The sequence below is a fragment of the Chiloscyllium punctatum genome, chromosome 29, assembly GCF_047496795.1.
Source record: "Chiloscyllium punctatum isolate Juve2018m chromosome 29, sChiPun1.3, whole genome shotgun sequence".
Lineage (NCBI taxonomy): Eukaryota > Metazoa > Chordata > Chondrichthyes > Orectolobiformes > Hemiscylliidae > Chiloscyllium > Chiloscyllium punctatum.
This window is the reverse complement of record NC_092767.1, coordinates 64,659,712-64,675,187: the sequence shown is the minus strand read 5'-3', so window position 1 is coordinate 64,675,187 and position 15,476 is coordinate 64,659,712. Positions and strand designations below refer to the sequence as shown.

The window sequence follows — 15,476 nt, the reverse complement described above, 5'->3', positions numbered from 1 at the left end:
ATGATTAGGGGGTTAGATAGGGTTGACAGTGAGAACCTTTTTCCACGTATGGAGTCAGCTATTACAAGGGGGCATAGCTTTAAATTAAGGGGGGGTAGATATAGGACTGATGTTAGGGGTAGGTTCTTCACTCAGCGTGTCGTAAGATCATGGAATGCCCTGCCAGTAGCAGTAGTGGACTCTCCCTCTTTATGGGTATTTAAGCGGGCATTGGATAGGTATATGGAGGATAGTGGGTTAGTGTAGGTTAGGTGGGCTTTGATCGGCGCAACATCGAGGGCCGAAGGGCCTGTACTGCGCTGTATTGTTCTATGTTCTATGTTCTATGTTTTGTTTTAATCCAGTAGTTTGACCAATTGAATTTGGAAAGCAACTCCTTAAATTTGCCTTTCAAATAAGAAAAGGTCAGGGTCCAGGAGATCTTCTGAATATTTTGAGGGGGTTTAGTCTCGTCCATAATGCCAAGCCAGAAACATACATTGATAGAGAAATCCCAAGGTGCCTCACAGGAGTGTCATTAGATAGTCTCTGAATTCTTTTGACTTATTCACCAGATGTTGGCATCACTGGCCACATATTGCTCATTCCTCATTACCCAGAGGGCTGTTAAGAGTCAACCACATCGCTCTGGGTCTGGAGTCACATGTAGGCCAGATCAGCTAAGGATGGCAAATTTCCTTCCCGGAAGAACTTTAGTGAACCAGATGGGTTACTCCCCAACAATTAACTGTGGTTTGATAGTCATTGAGGAGTGTGGAAGCAGACCACTTGGCCCGTTGAAGCGCATCTCACCCAGACCCACCTGATCCCCTGCATTCCCCATGGCACGACCCTGGAGACTACAAGCAATTTAGCATGGCCAATCCACCTATCCTGCACATCTTTGGACTGGATCACTTTGTAGGGGTTTATAACATCACGAGGAGTGTAGATAAGGTGACTCGCCAAGGGTAGGGGAGTCCAAAACTAGAGGGCATAATGATAACGGAGGAAACTCACACAGACACAGGGAGAACATGCAAACGCCACACAGACAGTCACCCTGAGGCTGGGATTGAACCTGGGACCCTGGCGCTGTGAGGCAACAGTGCTAGCCACTGGGCCACCACATCACTCCCAGTCGCCAGCCTCTTAACTCCAGATTTGATTTTAAAATTGAATTCAAATTCCACCCACGGCAGGAATCGAGCCCAGAACATTACCTGCACCTCTGGACTAATAATCCAGTGATAATACCATTTGGCCACTACTCCCCTGGGAAGGCCCTTTCCGAGATACTTGGACTGGTGGCCAAACCCTTGGAGAGAAATACTTGGATATTTAACGATAGAAGTCACAGAAAGCTTCAGAGATTGATCCAGCCCAGGGTTAGTCGGGGTCTGGCTATTATTCATTCCCATTCCCATTCCCATCCGAGGCTAATGGGATCGACTCACCGTCAGCAGATGGACAAGGTCTTTGTTCGCTTCGAAAGGTGGAGTACTGCCCTGGATCTGGATCAGCTCCAGGATGCGACTGTACAGCTGCTGCAGCTTGTTCAGGTTAATCTTCTTATCCTCTATATAGTCTGGCAGGGCTTCATTCAGGGAGACCAGGTCCTTCAGGTGGACCCCAAGGATGGGGATTTTAAAACCAGTGCATTCACTGAAGACCCGCCGATAGTTGCTATAGTTACTGCAGGAGGACAGAAGCTCTGTCATTTCATTCAATGTCTGTGATGAAGAGACAGAAGAACATCATCAGGCTAAGTGACCGATTATTAGAGACTGGGCCAACAGAACTACACTCATCCTCTCCTCATAATCAGTGGCATCAACTCTCCGAAGAGCATCCCCCCCAGACCCAGGAGAAAGTGAGGACTGCAGGTCAGAGTCGAGAGTGCGGTGCTGGAAAACCTGGCAGCATCCGAGGTGCAGGAGAGTCGACGTCTCGGGCGTAAGCCCAGACCCACTCCAACCTTTGCACTTCCCGTGGCTAACCCACCTACTTTGCGTGCGACAGGCAATTTATCCTGGCCAATCCACCCAGGCTGAACATTTTTGGACTGTGGGAGGAAACCCGCGCAGACACAGGGAGAACGTGCAAATTCGATCCAGACAATTGCCTGAGGGTGGAATTGAACCCGGGTCCCTGGCGCTGTGAGGCTGCTAATTAAGCATGCATTTCAACTCTCTTTCTCTCATGTCTGAAAGCAGAGATACCCAATATGGTAAGTGTCCAAGGTAACGAGCGATGTCTGTGTCTTGTATCGGTGACCATATATGAACTTAGTGAGGGTGTACGGGCTGATCTCCTTTAACGTGCGTTTCGTCAACGCAATTTGGCGGTAACGCAGTTGGGGAAACAAGTTTTTAAAAATGCGAACTTTTAAAGTATGTGTTAGCTATAGCGCAATTACACATTTCAAGTGTATTTGTTATTGAGTGATTTTTGTATCGCAGGGGGTCACACAGGAACGCAACGACCACCTGTACGTAGATAGTGAGGCATGGCTGGGAACACATTGCTCGAATGATGGCTTCATCATTTTTTTTGTCAATGGGCGAATTTTATTTTACACAAGATATGAAAGTGTCAAGTCCTCATAGTTTCTGATCCTGCTTCATCAGAGATCTGGCTGAGTCACAGTCTCATTGGTTAGCTGTGGTCTCGGTGTCTTTTTAGGGAAAATTATGAGTGGCTTTCTGTTTAAAACATTCCACACATACCGTTGTCACTATCCTGTTCATTATTTCGGCACCGGGCAGATGCGGGAGAATGGGTATGGATGTGCCCTGGGTTATTCCAGAGGGGAACGACTCACTGTTGAAGTTTGATGGGAGGGCACAGGCTGGCAGAAGGACATGAGGCCTCTCAAAGCCATCATTAAGTTTACGGTTCATGACTCCTCTAAGAGGTGGGGAGTCACAAAGTCCTGGCTAAGCTCGTGGACTCCACGGAGCTTGTGGGGAACTCGGGAGAAAGCGAGGACTGCCGATGCTGGAGATCGGAGTCGAGAGTTGTGGTGCTGGAAAAGCACAGCAGGTCAGGCAGCATCCGAGGAGCAGGAGAGTCAGCGTTTCTGTCAGGCTCCTGAGGAAGGGCTCTTGCCTGAAACGTTGATTCTCCTGCTCCTCGGGAACCAGGGAATGCCCAACGCCCCCCCCCCCCCCCCCCCCCCACCCAGGCCCAGGCCGGGAGTGAAGGATGTGGGGATTGCTGCTCCCAACCTTCTCCCAGTTCAATGTCACCGGGAATGCGAGCACGAATCTCAGAATCCGTTCCAGTCGGCAACAATCCAGCCCAACACTCCAGGCTGCCACTGAAAGGACAACATCAAATCAGCCATGGTCTCACTGAATAGCAGAGTAGGCCTGATGGTCCTACATCGGCTCCTGAATGTTGACATCTCTTTCTCCCCGCTGAGATTCTCTGGAGGACATAGCAACAGGAGTAGGCCATTCAACACCTCGAGTCTGTACTACCATTGAATGAGGTCATGGTGAATCAGTGGCCTAACTCCATATAGCTGCTTTTGGCCTGCATCCCTTCCCGTATCTTAACAACAACTTGTCCACCTCAGATTTAAAATTAGCAACCGATCCAGCGTCCACTACCATCTGTGCAAGGGAATTCCAAGCATCTACCACCCTTTGTGTGTGGAAGTGCTTCGTAACGTCTCTCCTGAACGGCCTGACTTCTCAGACTATGCTTTTCATTGAAGAATCCCTCACCAATGGAAATAGTTGACCTGTCCCATCTTTTCCTGCTTTTAGCTGCTACTATTCTATTTTCGGCTTCTATTTTCCAAATCTCCTACTGCCTCAGGTCTTACAGATCCCTCAGCATCTCAGAGTCAGATGGAGCCAAAAATAACCACAAGACCATAAGGACTAGGAGCAGGAGTAGGCCGTCTGGTCCCTCGAGCCTGCTCCACCATTCAATAAGATCATGGCTGAGCTTCTCATCGATTTACCCGCCCTCTCACCGTTCCCCTTAATTCCTTTACTGCTCAAAACGAAATCTACCTTCGCTTTAAAAGCGTTTACTGAAGTAGCGTCAACTACTTCATTGGGCAAGGAATTCCACAGATTCACAACCCTCTGAGTGACGATGTTCCTTCTCAATTCAGTCCTAAATCTGCTCCCTCTAATCTTGAGGCTATGCCCTCTTGTCCTAGTTTCACCTGACAGTGGAGACATCCTCTCTACCTCTACCTTATCCATTCCCTTCATAATTTTATATGTTTCTATAAGACACCCCCACCCCCATTCTCCGAAATTCCAATGAATATAATCCCAATCTACTCAGTCTCTCCTCATAAGCCAACCCCCTCAACTCTGGAATCAACCTCCTCTGCATTTCCTTCAGTGCCAACAGATCCTTTCTCAAGGAAGGAGACCAAAATTGCACACAGTACTCCAAGTGTGGCCTCATCACGGCCTGTACAGCTGCAACATAACCTCCCTGCTTTTAAACTCAACCCCTTTAGCAATGAAGGACAAAATTCCATTTGCCTTCCGAATGATATGTTGTACGTGCAGACCAACCTTCTGCGATTCACACACAAGAACACCCAGATCCCTCTACACAGCAGCAATGGCCCAACTGAGTGAGAGAGAGAGAGGGAGAGAGAGGCATGAGTAAAGAGGACAGACCTTGGTGACATCCTGAGAGAGGTAGGAGCTGGTTTCCTTGAGCCGGGAAATGGCGCTGTGGCAGAGGCCCCCGATCACCGCCATGAGAGTGTTAAAGTTCTGGAGCAACCGCAGTTTCTGTGAGGCAAGAAGAAGGCAACGAGGAACAATCAAACGACTCAAAACAGGACACGCGCGTTTTAAAGAGGCCCCCCCACCACCGTTCATGTTTCACCTTTATTCATTCTGTCTTCGAGTGTGGACACCAAGAGAGGGGGTTAGAGAAAAGGAACATCAAAACAACATGATAATTGGAAACTGGTCCTCCATTTTGTCCTTGTAAATTGTTCATACCTTTACCTGCTTTTTGCGACACAGGGAGAGCAGACATGTGCTCCCTTCTCCACAAAGTCCAAGGTAAGCTCACCTCCTTACAGTTCGAGCAAACAGGAAATGAACTCCTGGGTCCTACTGCTCCCCTTTGTGACATTATTCATCTCCATTGTCGTTCCCAGTCAGTTGTGCCCCAGTACCCCCTCAACTACTCAACCTTCAAATCATAATCGCACAGCGCGTTAATTCATAACCACTTATCAATGGTCACTTTTCCGCCTCCGCTACACTTGACTGGCCTGACCTACATGTGACTCCAGTCCCACAGCAATATTGCCCTCTGAAATAGCCACTACTGTGCTCACGGGCAATTAGGGATGGGCAACAAATTCTGGGCCTTGCCAGTGAGACTCATGTCCCATGAAGACATTATTGAAAAAAAACAAAAACGATAATGCATTTTGATCCAATCTCTGGGATTTAGTGGAATGCACTTGCGTCCATAGAATCCCCATCATGTGGAAACAGGCCATTCAGCCCAACGAGTCCACATCGACCCTCTGAAGGGCGTCCTACCCAGATTCATCCCCCTGCAATGCCCATGGCTAACACACCTAGTCTGCACATCCCTGAACACTCTGGGCAATCTAGCACAGCCAATCCACCCTATCCTGCGCATCCCTGGATTGTGGGAAGAAACCGTAGTGAATGAGGAGAGCTCCATGTATTGTGGTCAGCCAAGGGTGAACTGAACCTGGGTCCCTGAAGTTGTAAGGCAGTAGTGCTAACCACTGAGACACCATGTCAATCAGAAGCCTGGGCTAATAATCCTGGGCACGTCAGTTTGGAATCTCACTGTAAGTGGCTAGTCAAATTTGAATTCCTGATGAGAGAGAAAAAAAAATCTAGTGGCAAACAGGAGGCCATCATCAAATTGTCGTTAAAAACCCACCCGATTCACCAAGGTCATGCAGGGAAGGAAATCTGTCATCCTTACCCAGTCCGGCCTATACGTGACGCCAAATCCACAATAGAGTGGTTTATTCTGAACTGGCCGAATAAATGGTTGAATAAGCCACTCAATTCAAGGACAATTCGATACTAGCAAGAAATGATGGTGAAAGCCAGATGGTAATAAAGGAGCAAAGCTAGTGACTAAGGTGTACCGATTTGACCTCACCAGTTATTGCTGTGGGACTGGAGTCACGTGTAGGTCAGGCCAGTCAAGTGTAGCAGAGACGGAAAAGTGACCATTGATAAGTGGTTATGAATTAACGCGCTGTGCGATTATGATTTGAAGGTTGAGTAGTTGAGGGGTACTGGGGCACAACTGACTGGGAACGACAATGGAGATGAATAATGTCACAAAGGGGAGCAGTGGGACCCAGGAGTTCATTTCCTGTTTGCTCGAACTGTAAGGAGGTGAGCTTACCTTGGACTTTGTGGAGAAAGGAGCACATTAGATTAGATTAGATTACTTACAGTGTGGAAACAGGCCCTTCGGCCCAACAAGTCCACACCGCCCCGCCGAAGCGTAACCCACCCATACCCCTACATCTACATTTACCCCTTACCTAACACTATGGGCAATTTAGCATGGCCAATTCACCTGGCCTGCACATCTTTGGACTGTGGGAGGAAACCGGAGCACCCAGAGGAAACCCACGCAGACACGGGGAGAATATGCAAACTCCACACAGTTAGTCGCCTGAGGCGGGAATTGAACCCGGGTCTCTGACGCTGTGAGGCAGCAGTGCTAACCACTGTGCCACCGTGCCGCCCATACATGTCTGCTCTCCCTGTGTCGCAACAATTTACAATTTATGAACAATTTACAAGGACGATGCCAGATTAAGAGATTATGAAATCAGGGAGGACTAAACAGTCTAGAGATCTATTAATCTCAAAATGTAAACATGGCTTCAAGAAAATACTGCATACAAATCTGGTCTCCCTGCAAGAGGAAAGATGTTGTGAAACTTGAAAGGGTTCAGAAAAGATTTACAAGGATGTTGCCAGAGTTGGAAGATTTGAGCTACAGGGAGAGGCTGAACAGTCTGGGGCTGTTTTCCCTGGAGCGTCGGAGGCTGAGGGGTGACCTTATAGAGGTTTATAAAATCATGAGGGGGCATGGATAGGGTGTTAAAGCTTTTTCCAAGGGTACGAGAGTCCAAAACTAGAGGACATAGGTTTAGGGTGAGAGGGGAAAGATTTAAAAGGGACCTGAGGGGCAACGTTTTCACACAGAGGGTGGTACGTGTATGGAATGAGCTGCCAGAGGAAGTGGTGGAGGCTGGTACAATTACAACATTTAAAAGGCATCTGGATGGGTATATGAATAGGAAGGGTTTAGAGGGATATGGGCCAAGTGTTGGCAAATGGGACAGGATTAATTTAGGATATCTGGTCAGCTTGGATGAATTGGACAGAAGGGTCTGTTTCTGTGCTGTTTAACTCTAGGTCTTTAGGACTCAAAAAGAGTTTGATTGGGTGCATTTAGAGAAAATGTTTGTACTGTTTCCACAGCGAGATTGTGGGAACAGAGTGGTAACACCCAGATTGGTAAACCAAAGGTTTGGGCAAATGCCGTGGGGCCACACGGGATTCGAACATTTGAAAGGTCCACTGGCGAAACAGAGAAGGATGGTCCTGATGACCAGAGAGTCCAGAACCAGAGGGTTACAGTTTAAGGATACGGGGACTGAGTGGAGTTTAGGACTGAAATGGGGAGAAATGTCTTCACCCAGAGAGTGGGGAGCCTTTGGAATTCACTCCCACAGAAAGTGGTTGAGTCCAAAACATTGAATGTCTTCAAGAAGGTGTTAGATTGACTTCTTCTGGCTAAAGAGAGAAAGCGGGAACAGGGATTGAATTGGACGATCAGCCGTAACCTTATTGAATGGCGGAACAGGCTCGAGGGGCCGAATGGCCTTTTGTTTTTCTGTTTTGGTGTGAAAGTTCCACCATGGCAACTGGTGAAAGTGAAAATCCAACTCAACTCTGTTAAAAAATCGGAGTCAAACATCGTTGAAGTCAAAAGGTGACCATTCTAAGAACCCATTCACTCCACCTTTGTGGGACATAGATCTGCCATCTTTACCCAGTCTGGTCTTCATGTGATTCTAAACCTGTGTGTAGCTGACTCTAAAATGGCCCAGAGAGCCAATGAGGGATGGGCATAAATGCCAGCCTTGCCCACATCCCACAAGAGAATAGAAGATAGGTGCGTGCAGCCGACTAGAATGAGGGACCGTCGATATTAGTTGGTATCTGGTAAATCCAGTCAGGAATTCAAGAGAAATGCCTCCCCCCCCCAGAGTAACTGGGTCAGAGCACTTGGAGTGGCTAATTTTCAATTACGACGGCATTTTGTAGAGAACGAGAAAGGGAGGCTAGATAAATTGGTGAGGAGGGTATAAGAAGGGTAGGTTGCTGTGATCAGGTATAGTTGTGGGGTGGAGGGAGGCAGGGGAAGGGAAGGGGACGGGGGTGGGGGGTTAGAAACAGAACATGGTTTCCCTGCCATGGAAAGGATCTTATTCAACTGGAGTAGATTCAGAGGAGATTTACCAGGATGGAGGGTTTGAGTTATAAGGCGAAAGTGGGTACTGCAGATGCTGGAGATTAGAGTCAAGATCAGAGTGGTGCTGGAAAAACACAGCAGGTCAGGCAGCATCCGAGGAGCAGGAGAATCGACGTTTCGGGCAAAAGTCGCTCATCAGGAATCAGTTATAAGGAAATGCTGGGAATGTTTTTTCACTGGAGCATTGGAGGTTGAGGGGGTGACCAACTAAAGATTTATAAAATCATGAGATCAGGTGAATAGCAGATGGGTTTTTTTTCCCCCTAGGGTGGGGGATTTTAAAACTAGGGGCCATATTTTTAAGGTGAGAGGAGAAAGATTTAAGAAAGACATGAGGGGCAGCTTCAACGCAGAGAGTGGTTGGTGTGTGGAATGAACTTCCAGAGGAAGTGGTGGGTGTGGGTGCAGTTACAACGTTTAAAAGACATTTGGATAAGTTCATGAATAGGAAAGGTTTAGAGGGATATGGGCCAGGAGCAGGCAGGTGGGACTAGTTTGGTTTGGGATTATGGTCGGCATGGACTGGTTGGGCCGAAGGATCTGTTTCCGTGCTGATTCTGCAACCATAGACAGGTTTCAGGGGAATGGGAAGGGGAACCAACAAATGAGGAAAAAGCTAAGGCTAACAAGGAAAGGAGGTACCCCAGAAAATTCCTCTGCCATTGTCCTCAGTTTATTGAAGGCTGCCTTGCAGATTAAACTGCTCCATTTAGGAGTTTCAAATAACCTCTCAGTTCCAAGACAAAACTAAAGCAGAGAGAGTGCCCAGGGTTCGTTGTGTGATGAGCTGTGAAGATATTAATTGATTCGAATTGGCTTGCTGTAGCACAGGGAGTTAAGAAAAAAATAATTATTCTCGATAGTGAGATCATCGGGGAGAATGAGCCCTGCCCCAGTGTGCTCATCAAGGCTGCCTAGCAACCAGTTGGTAGGCCCGAATCCTTACCTGAGCGACGTGTATGAACTTTGTGAAGACTTCAGCTCGCTGAGCTGCTGTGGGCCTGTTGAGAATCATCAGCTGCACCCACTGGGAGATCCCGTTAACCAAAGACACCGAATGCTCCAGTGCTGGATTCTCCCTCACACACCCACTCACCATGTAACTCCTATAGTCCAGGTACTGGAAGGCAGGAGAGAAAGTGTTTTTAATGAGTGCCTTTTGCGCATTCAGGGTAATTTGGTGCACAGCAGGATCCGAGGATGACAGCATATGGGGTCCACTTTTCCCATGATGCTGGCTGAGGGACGTCAAAGAGGGAAATCCCTCCAAAGGCCGGCCATGGGGTCTTTTACCCTCCCCCGCATACGATGGCAGCCCCATCCATAAGGTGGTCCACCTCCAGTGCAGGACTCCCTCAGTCGGGCCACTGGAAGAGATGGCCTTAGTTTGGCCTTGGCTCTTAGGGCTTGTGCCCTCCCAGTGATGATGGATAAATCCAGCGCAGCATGACAAGCCTGAGGCAGATCCTCGAAGGTCCGCAGTGACTCAGAGGCAGGGACTCACTGTCAAAACCTCCCAGAGGGTTTGGAAATGGGGAGGGAGCACACCCAAACTGAAAAACCCAACCCACCAGCCTCCAGTAAACGCCCAGTCTCCGACTTTATCGACCCACGCACCGCCAGGAAGCGTCTGCTCACCGTTAACTGGCAGAAGGACTTAAACTCAAGGTAGCTGAGGTGTTCTGCCAATTCCGTCGGCTCTAGGTGATCGAAAAGCAGGGAGACTTTCCGTTTCTTGTTGTTGCTAGAGATGGCGTGTTGCGTGTACTTCCACGTCCATTCGTGCATGTGTCTGTGTGCATGTAGGAGAGGAGAGTTACCGCTCAATCGTACACCAGGACACCCCCTCCAATATTGACCCGAAGGTGTCACAGCAAAGACTCTGCCTGAGATTAACTGGGAGCTGGTGTTTACTTAGAGTTATACAGCACAGAAACAGGCCCTTCGGCCCAACCAATCCATGCCGACCATAATCCCAAACTAAACTAGTCCCACCTGCCTGCTCCTGAACCATATCTCTCCAAACATTACTTATTCATGAACTTATCCAAACTGTCTTTTAAGTGTTGTAACTGTACTCGCATCTAACACTTCCTCAGAAAGTTCATTCCACATACGAACCAGTCTCTGTGTAAAAAAATTGCCCCTCACGTCCTTTTTAAACCTTTCCCTTCTCCCCTTAAAAATATGCCCACCATTCTTGAAACCCTCCACTTCAGGGAAAAGACACCTGCTGTTTACCCAATCCATGCCCCTCATGATTTTATAAACCTCTAAAAGGTCACCCCGCAACCTCCTACGCTCCAGTGAAAGAACTCTCAGCCTATCCAGCTACTCCTTATAGCTCAAATGCTCCAGTCCCAGCAACATCCTGGTAACTCTCTTCTGAACCCTCTCCAGCTTACGTGACACAGTACTCCAGAAGAGGCCTCACCAAGGTCCTGTACAGCCTCAACATGGCATCCCAACTCCTACACTCAAAGGGTCTGAGCAATGAAGGCAAATGTGCTAAATACCTTCTTAACCAGCCTGTCTACATATGACACAAACTTCAAAGGATTATGTACCTGAACCCCTAGGTCCCTCTGTTCTACGACACTACCCAAGGCCCTAATTTTAATTGCATAAATCCTGCCCTTGTTGCTTTATCAAATGCAACACCTCACTTTGTCCAAATTAAATTCCATCTGCCACCCCTCAGCCAAATTGATTGAGATCCCTTTGTAATCTTAGAGAACATTCTTCACTGTCCACTGTACCACACCAATTTTGATGTCATTTGCAAACTTACGAACCATACCTCCCGCACTTCCACCCAAATTGTTGACAGAAATGACAAACAAAAGGGGCCTTTTTCCAAAATTAGGGAATGATACAGGCACAAGAGCTGGCCAATCAGCTCATCACAGCTGTGCTAGCACTCCGAAAGATCAACTGCCCCCACTCCCCCGACTTTTTCGGCATAGCCCTGCACTTTTCTGTTCCTTACTTCAAGTTTATTTTTTTTTTAAATGGCTATGGAATCCATTGCCTTCTCAGGCTCCTTCCAGATTGCAAACCATTCACTGCGTAAGAATCACAAACACTGTGGATGATGAAAATCTGAAATAATGACAGAAAATGCCGGAAAAACTCAGAAACGTCTGCCGGACTCTTTGAGCAGTGCTCGCAGCAGTGCGAACGCGGGGGTTGAGTCTTTTTCTTCCCACTAATGCTGCTTGACTTGTCGAGTGTTTCCAACAAATTTGGTTTCCATCCTAAGCTTAGCACAGTCGCTTTCGGCACTGACCTCAGACCCATCTCCCCCTGGGGTCACCAGTTTGGCTGAGAGCCCAGACTCCCATAAATCAAAGCCATGAGCAGATTTGCTGACACAGAGGCGGGAGAAGGTTGACAGTGTCATGGTGCCACATTCTGTGATCGCTTTTGCCAAGTGTTTCAATATATGTGCGCACAATGTGAAGAGGCATCAACAGTTTCTGCTGTTAAAGGTTTAAAGGCCCAGTTGTTTGACACTTTTAAGGGGTTGTTGCAACAGCAGACTGACTTACAGGAAAATTACGAGCAGGCTATTTTTCTAAGCTTTTGTGAGGAGAGAATTCACTATTTCTGTCAAGAATGGTGATTGGGCAGGGAAGGGCCAACTCCATGTGTTGCTATGGAGACTATGAGGAGCCATTGGAGGTGGGTGAGGGGCATGCGGTGGCAAGAGGATTGGGTGGAGGGTTAAAAAACTTTAAATATCAGTAAATTACTGAGACAAAACGCCAGCGGGGTGAGGTAGGCCATTAGTACAGCCCCTTCCTTAGCATTCAGCAGCCTCTGAGGCTGGGTCCAAACTGCTTTCATAAGCAAAGGGCCCAATGCCTGCCCAGGCCCGGGGACAGTGTAGAGGAAGCTTTACTCTGTATCTAACCCTGTACTAACCCTGTGCTGGAAGTGTTTGATGGGGACAGTGTAGAGGAAGCTTTACTCTGTATCTAACCCTGTACCAACCCTGCGCTGGAAGCATTGATGGGGACAGTGTAGAGAAAGCTTTACTCTGTATCTAACCCTGTACCAACCCTGCTCTGGAAGCGTTGATGGGGACAGTGTAGAGGAAGCTTTACTCTGTATCTAACCCTGTACCAACCCTGCGCTGGAAGTGTTTGATGGGGACAGTGTAGAGGAAGCTTTACTTTGTATCTAACCCTGTGCTGGGAGTGTTTGATGGGGACAGTGTAGAGGAAGCTTTACTCTGTATGTAACCCTGTACCAACCCTGCGCTGGAAGTGTTTGATGGGGACAGTGTAGAGGTAGTTTTACTCTGTATCTAACCCTGTACCAACCCTGCTCTGGAAGCGTTGATGGGGACAGTGTAGAGGAAGCTTTACTCTGTATCTAACCCTGTACCAACCCTGCTCTGGAAGCGTTGATGGGGACAGTGTAGAGGAAGCTTTACTTTGTATCTAACCCTGTACCAACACTGCTCTGGAAGTGTTTGATGGGGACAGTGTAGAGGAAGCTTTACTTTGTATCTAACCCTGTGCTGGGAGTGTTTGATGGGGACAGTGTAGAGGAAGCTTTACTCTGTATGTAACCCTGAACCAACCCTGCGCTGGAAGTGTTTGATGGGGACAGTGTGGAGGAAGCTTTACTCTGTATCGAACCCTGTACCAACCCTGTGCTGGAAGTGTTTGATGGGGGCAGTGTAGAGGAAGCTTTACTCTGTATCTAACCCTGTACTAACCCTGTGCTGGAAGTGTTTGATGGGGGCAGTGTCGAGGAAGCTTTACTCTGTATCTAACCCTGTGCTGGGAGTGTTTGATGGGGACAGTGTAGAGGAAGCTTTACTCTGTATGTAACCCTGTACCAACCCTGCGCTGGAAGTGTTTGATGGGGACAGTGTAGAGGTAGTTTTACTCTGTATCTAACCCTGTACCAACCCTGCTCTGGAAGCGTTGATGGGGACAGTGTAGAGGTAGTTTTACTCTGTATCTAACCCTGTACCAACCCTGCTCTGGAAGCGTTGATGGGGACAGTGTAGAGGAAGCTTTACTCTGTATCTAACCCTGTACCAACCCTGCTCTGGAAGCGTTGATGGGGACAGTGTAGAGGAAGCTTTACTTTGTATCTAACCCTGTACCAACACTGCTCTGGAAGTGTTTGATGGGGACAGTGTAGAGGAAGCTTTACTTTGTATCTAACCCTGTGCTGGGAGTGTTTGATGGGGACAGTGTAGAGGAAGCTTTACTCTGTATGTAACCCTGAACCAACCCTGCGCTGGAAGTGTTTGATGGGGACAGTGTGGAGGAAGCTTTACTCTGTATCGAACCCTGTACCAACCCTGTGCTGGAAGTGTTTGATGGGGGCAGTGTAGAGGAAGCTTTACTCTGTATCTAACCCTGTACTAACCCTGTGCTGGAAGTGTTTGATGGGGGCAGTGTCGAGGAAGCTTTACTCTGTATCTAACCCTGTACCAACCCTGCGCTGGAAGTGTTTGATGGGGACAGTGTAGAGGTAGTTTTACTCTGTATCTAACCCTGTACCAACCCTGCTCTGGAAGCGTTGATGGGGACAGTGTAGAGGAAGCTTTACTCTGTATCTAATCCTGTACTAACCCTGTGCTGGAAGTGTTTGATGGGGGCAGTGTAGAGGAAGCTTTACTCTGTATCTAACCCTGTACCAAACCTGTGCTGGAAGTGTTTGATGGGGACAGTGTAGAGGTAGCTTTACTTTGTATCTAACCCTGTACCAACACTGCTCTGGAAGTGTTTGATGGGGACAGTGTAGAGGAAGCTTTACTCTATATCTAACCCTGTACCAACACTGCTCTGGAAGTTTTTGATGGGGACAGTGTAGAGGAAGCTTTACTCTATATCTAACCCTGTACCAACCCTGTGCTGGAAGTGTTTGATGGGGACAGTGTAGAGGAAGCTTTACTTTGTATCTAACCCTGTACCAACACTGCAATGGAAGTGTTTGATGGGGACAGTGTAGAGGAAGCTTTACTTTGTATCTAACCCTGTACCAACACTGCAATGGAAGTGTTTGATGGGGACAGTGTAGAGGAAGCTTTACTCTATATCTAACCCTGTACCAACACTGCTCTGGAAGTTTTTGATGGGGACAGTGTAGAGGAAGCTTTACTTTGTATCTAACCCTGTGCTGGGAGAGTTTGATGCAGGACAGTGTAGAGGAAGCTTTACTTTGAATCTAACCCTGTGCTGGGAGTATTTGATGCAGGACAGTGCGTACATCCCAGAAATGGGATTGACAATGATCACCTTTGTCGTGGAGTTGGCTGAGGGATTGAGATTGGTGAGGAAGCCACCACTGCTGCTTTGAAACACATCACCGAGACCGCGTGGGTCCACTTGAGAATCTAACAGAGCCTTTGACAATGCAGCACTCTCTCAGTACCAGCTGTAACGCTAGTCACTGGGATTTGAATTCGTCACTTGTGTCTTGCGCGATTGAGGACAGCGGGCTGAGATATTAGGTGGGTGCGGCGGTGGGGGGGTGGGGGTCGGCTGGATCCGGGTGGAGATGGGGATTCCTGAGTGTGACAGAGAAGCCGCTCTCACATGTTGGATGTGTCGATGAGCTGACAGTGAGATTCCTCGCCTTCATTTCGGGCCAACTGCCAGAACTGGGACATCACATCCTCCAGTTTGCTGTCCACAGTGAACACAATGGGATAACGTGCTATCCAGTACCTGGGGGAAGGACAGAGCAATTTTGAGAACAGCGCAGCACTGGGATTCTTCCCCGCTCCGGCCCTGTTCCTCCAGCCCTTCCCTCCAACTCCACGTCTACCATTCCCGCAAGACTTGGATTTTCCGAACGCAGCGGAAACTTTGCTGCACTATCAAAGGCCCAGTTTGCCCAGAGCAAGCCCCACCGTACTGCAGTGTGGTTATAACCAGTTTCACCAGCAGGTGGAGGGTTGAGCAGGGAAGCTC

At 48.2% G+C, this 15,476-nt stretch overlaps 1 protein-coding gene across 2 annotated transcripts in view; it reads right to left on the bottom strand.

Moving 5' to 3' along the window:
* Nucleotides 1-15,476, bottom strand: part of rasgrp4 (RAS guanyl releasing protein 4) — a 172,520-nt gene that overhangs the window by 45,912 nt on the left and 111,132 nt on the right. For both annotated transcript variants that reach the window (XM_072549260.1, XM_072549259.1), the window contains exons 5-9: nucleotides 15,099-15,230; nucleotides 10,171-10,324; nucleotides 9,479-9,652; nucleotides 4,638-4,754; nucleotides 1,437-1,712 (exon numbers count right to left, since the gene is read on the bottom strand). In XM_072549260.1, the coding sequence (XP_072405361.1) occupies nucleotides 1,437-1,712; nucleotides 4,638-4,754; nucleotides 9,479-9,652; nucleotides 10,171-10,324; nucleotides 15,099-15,230 (853 nt within the window). The remainder of the gene's footprint in view (nucleotides 1-1,436; nucleotides 1,713-4,637; nucleotides 4,755-9,478; nucleotides 9,653-10,170; nucleotides 10,325-15,098; nucleotides 15,231-15,476) is intronic.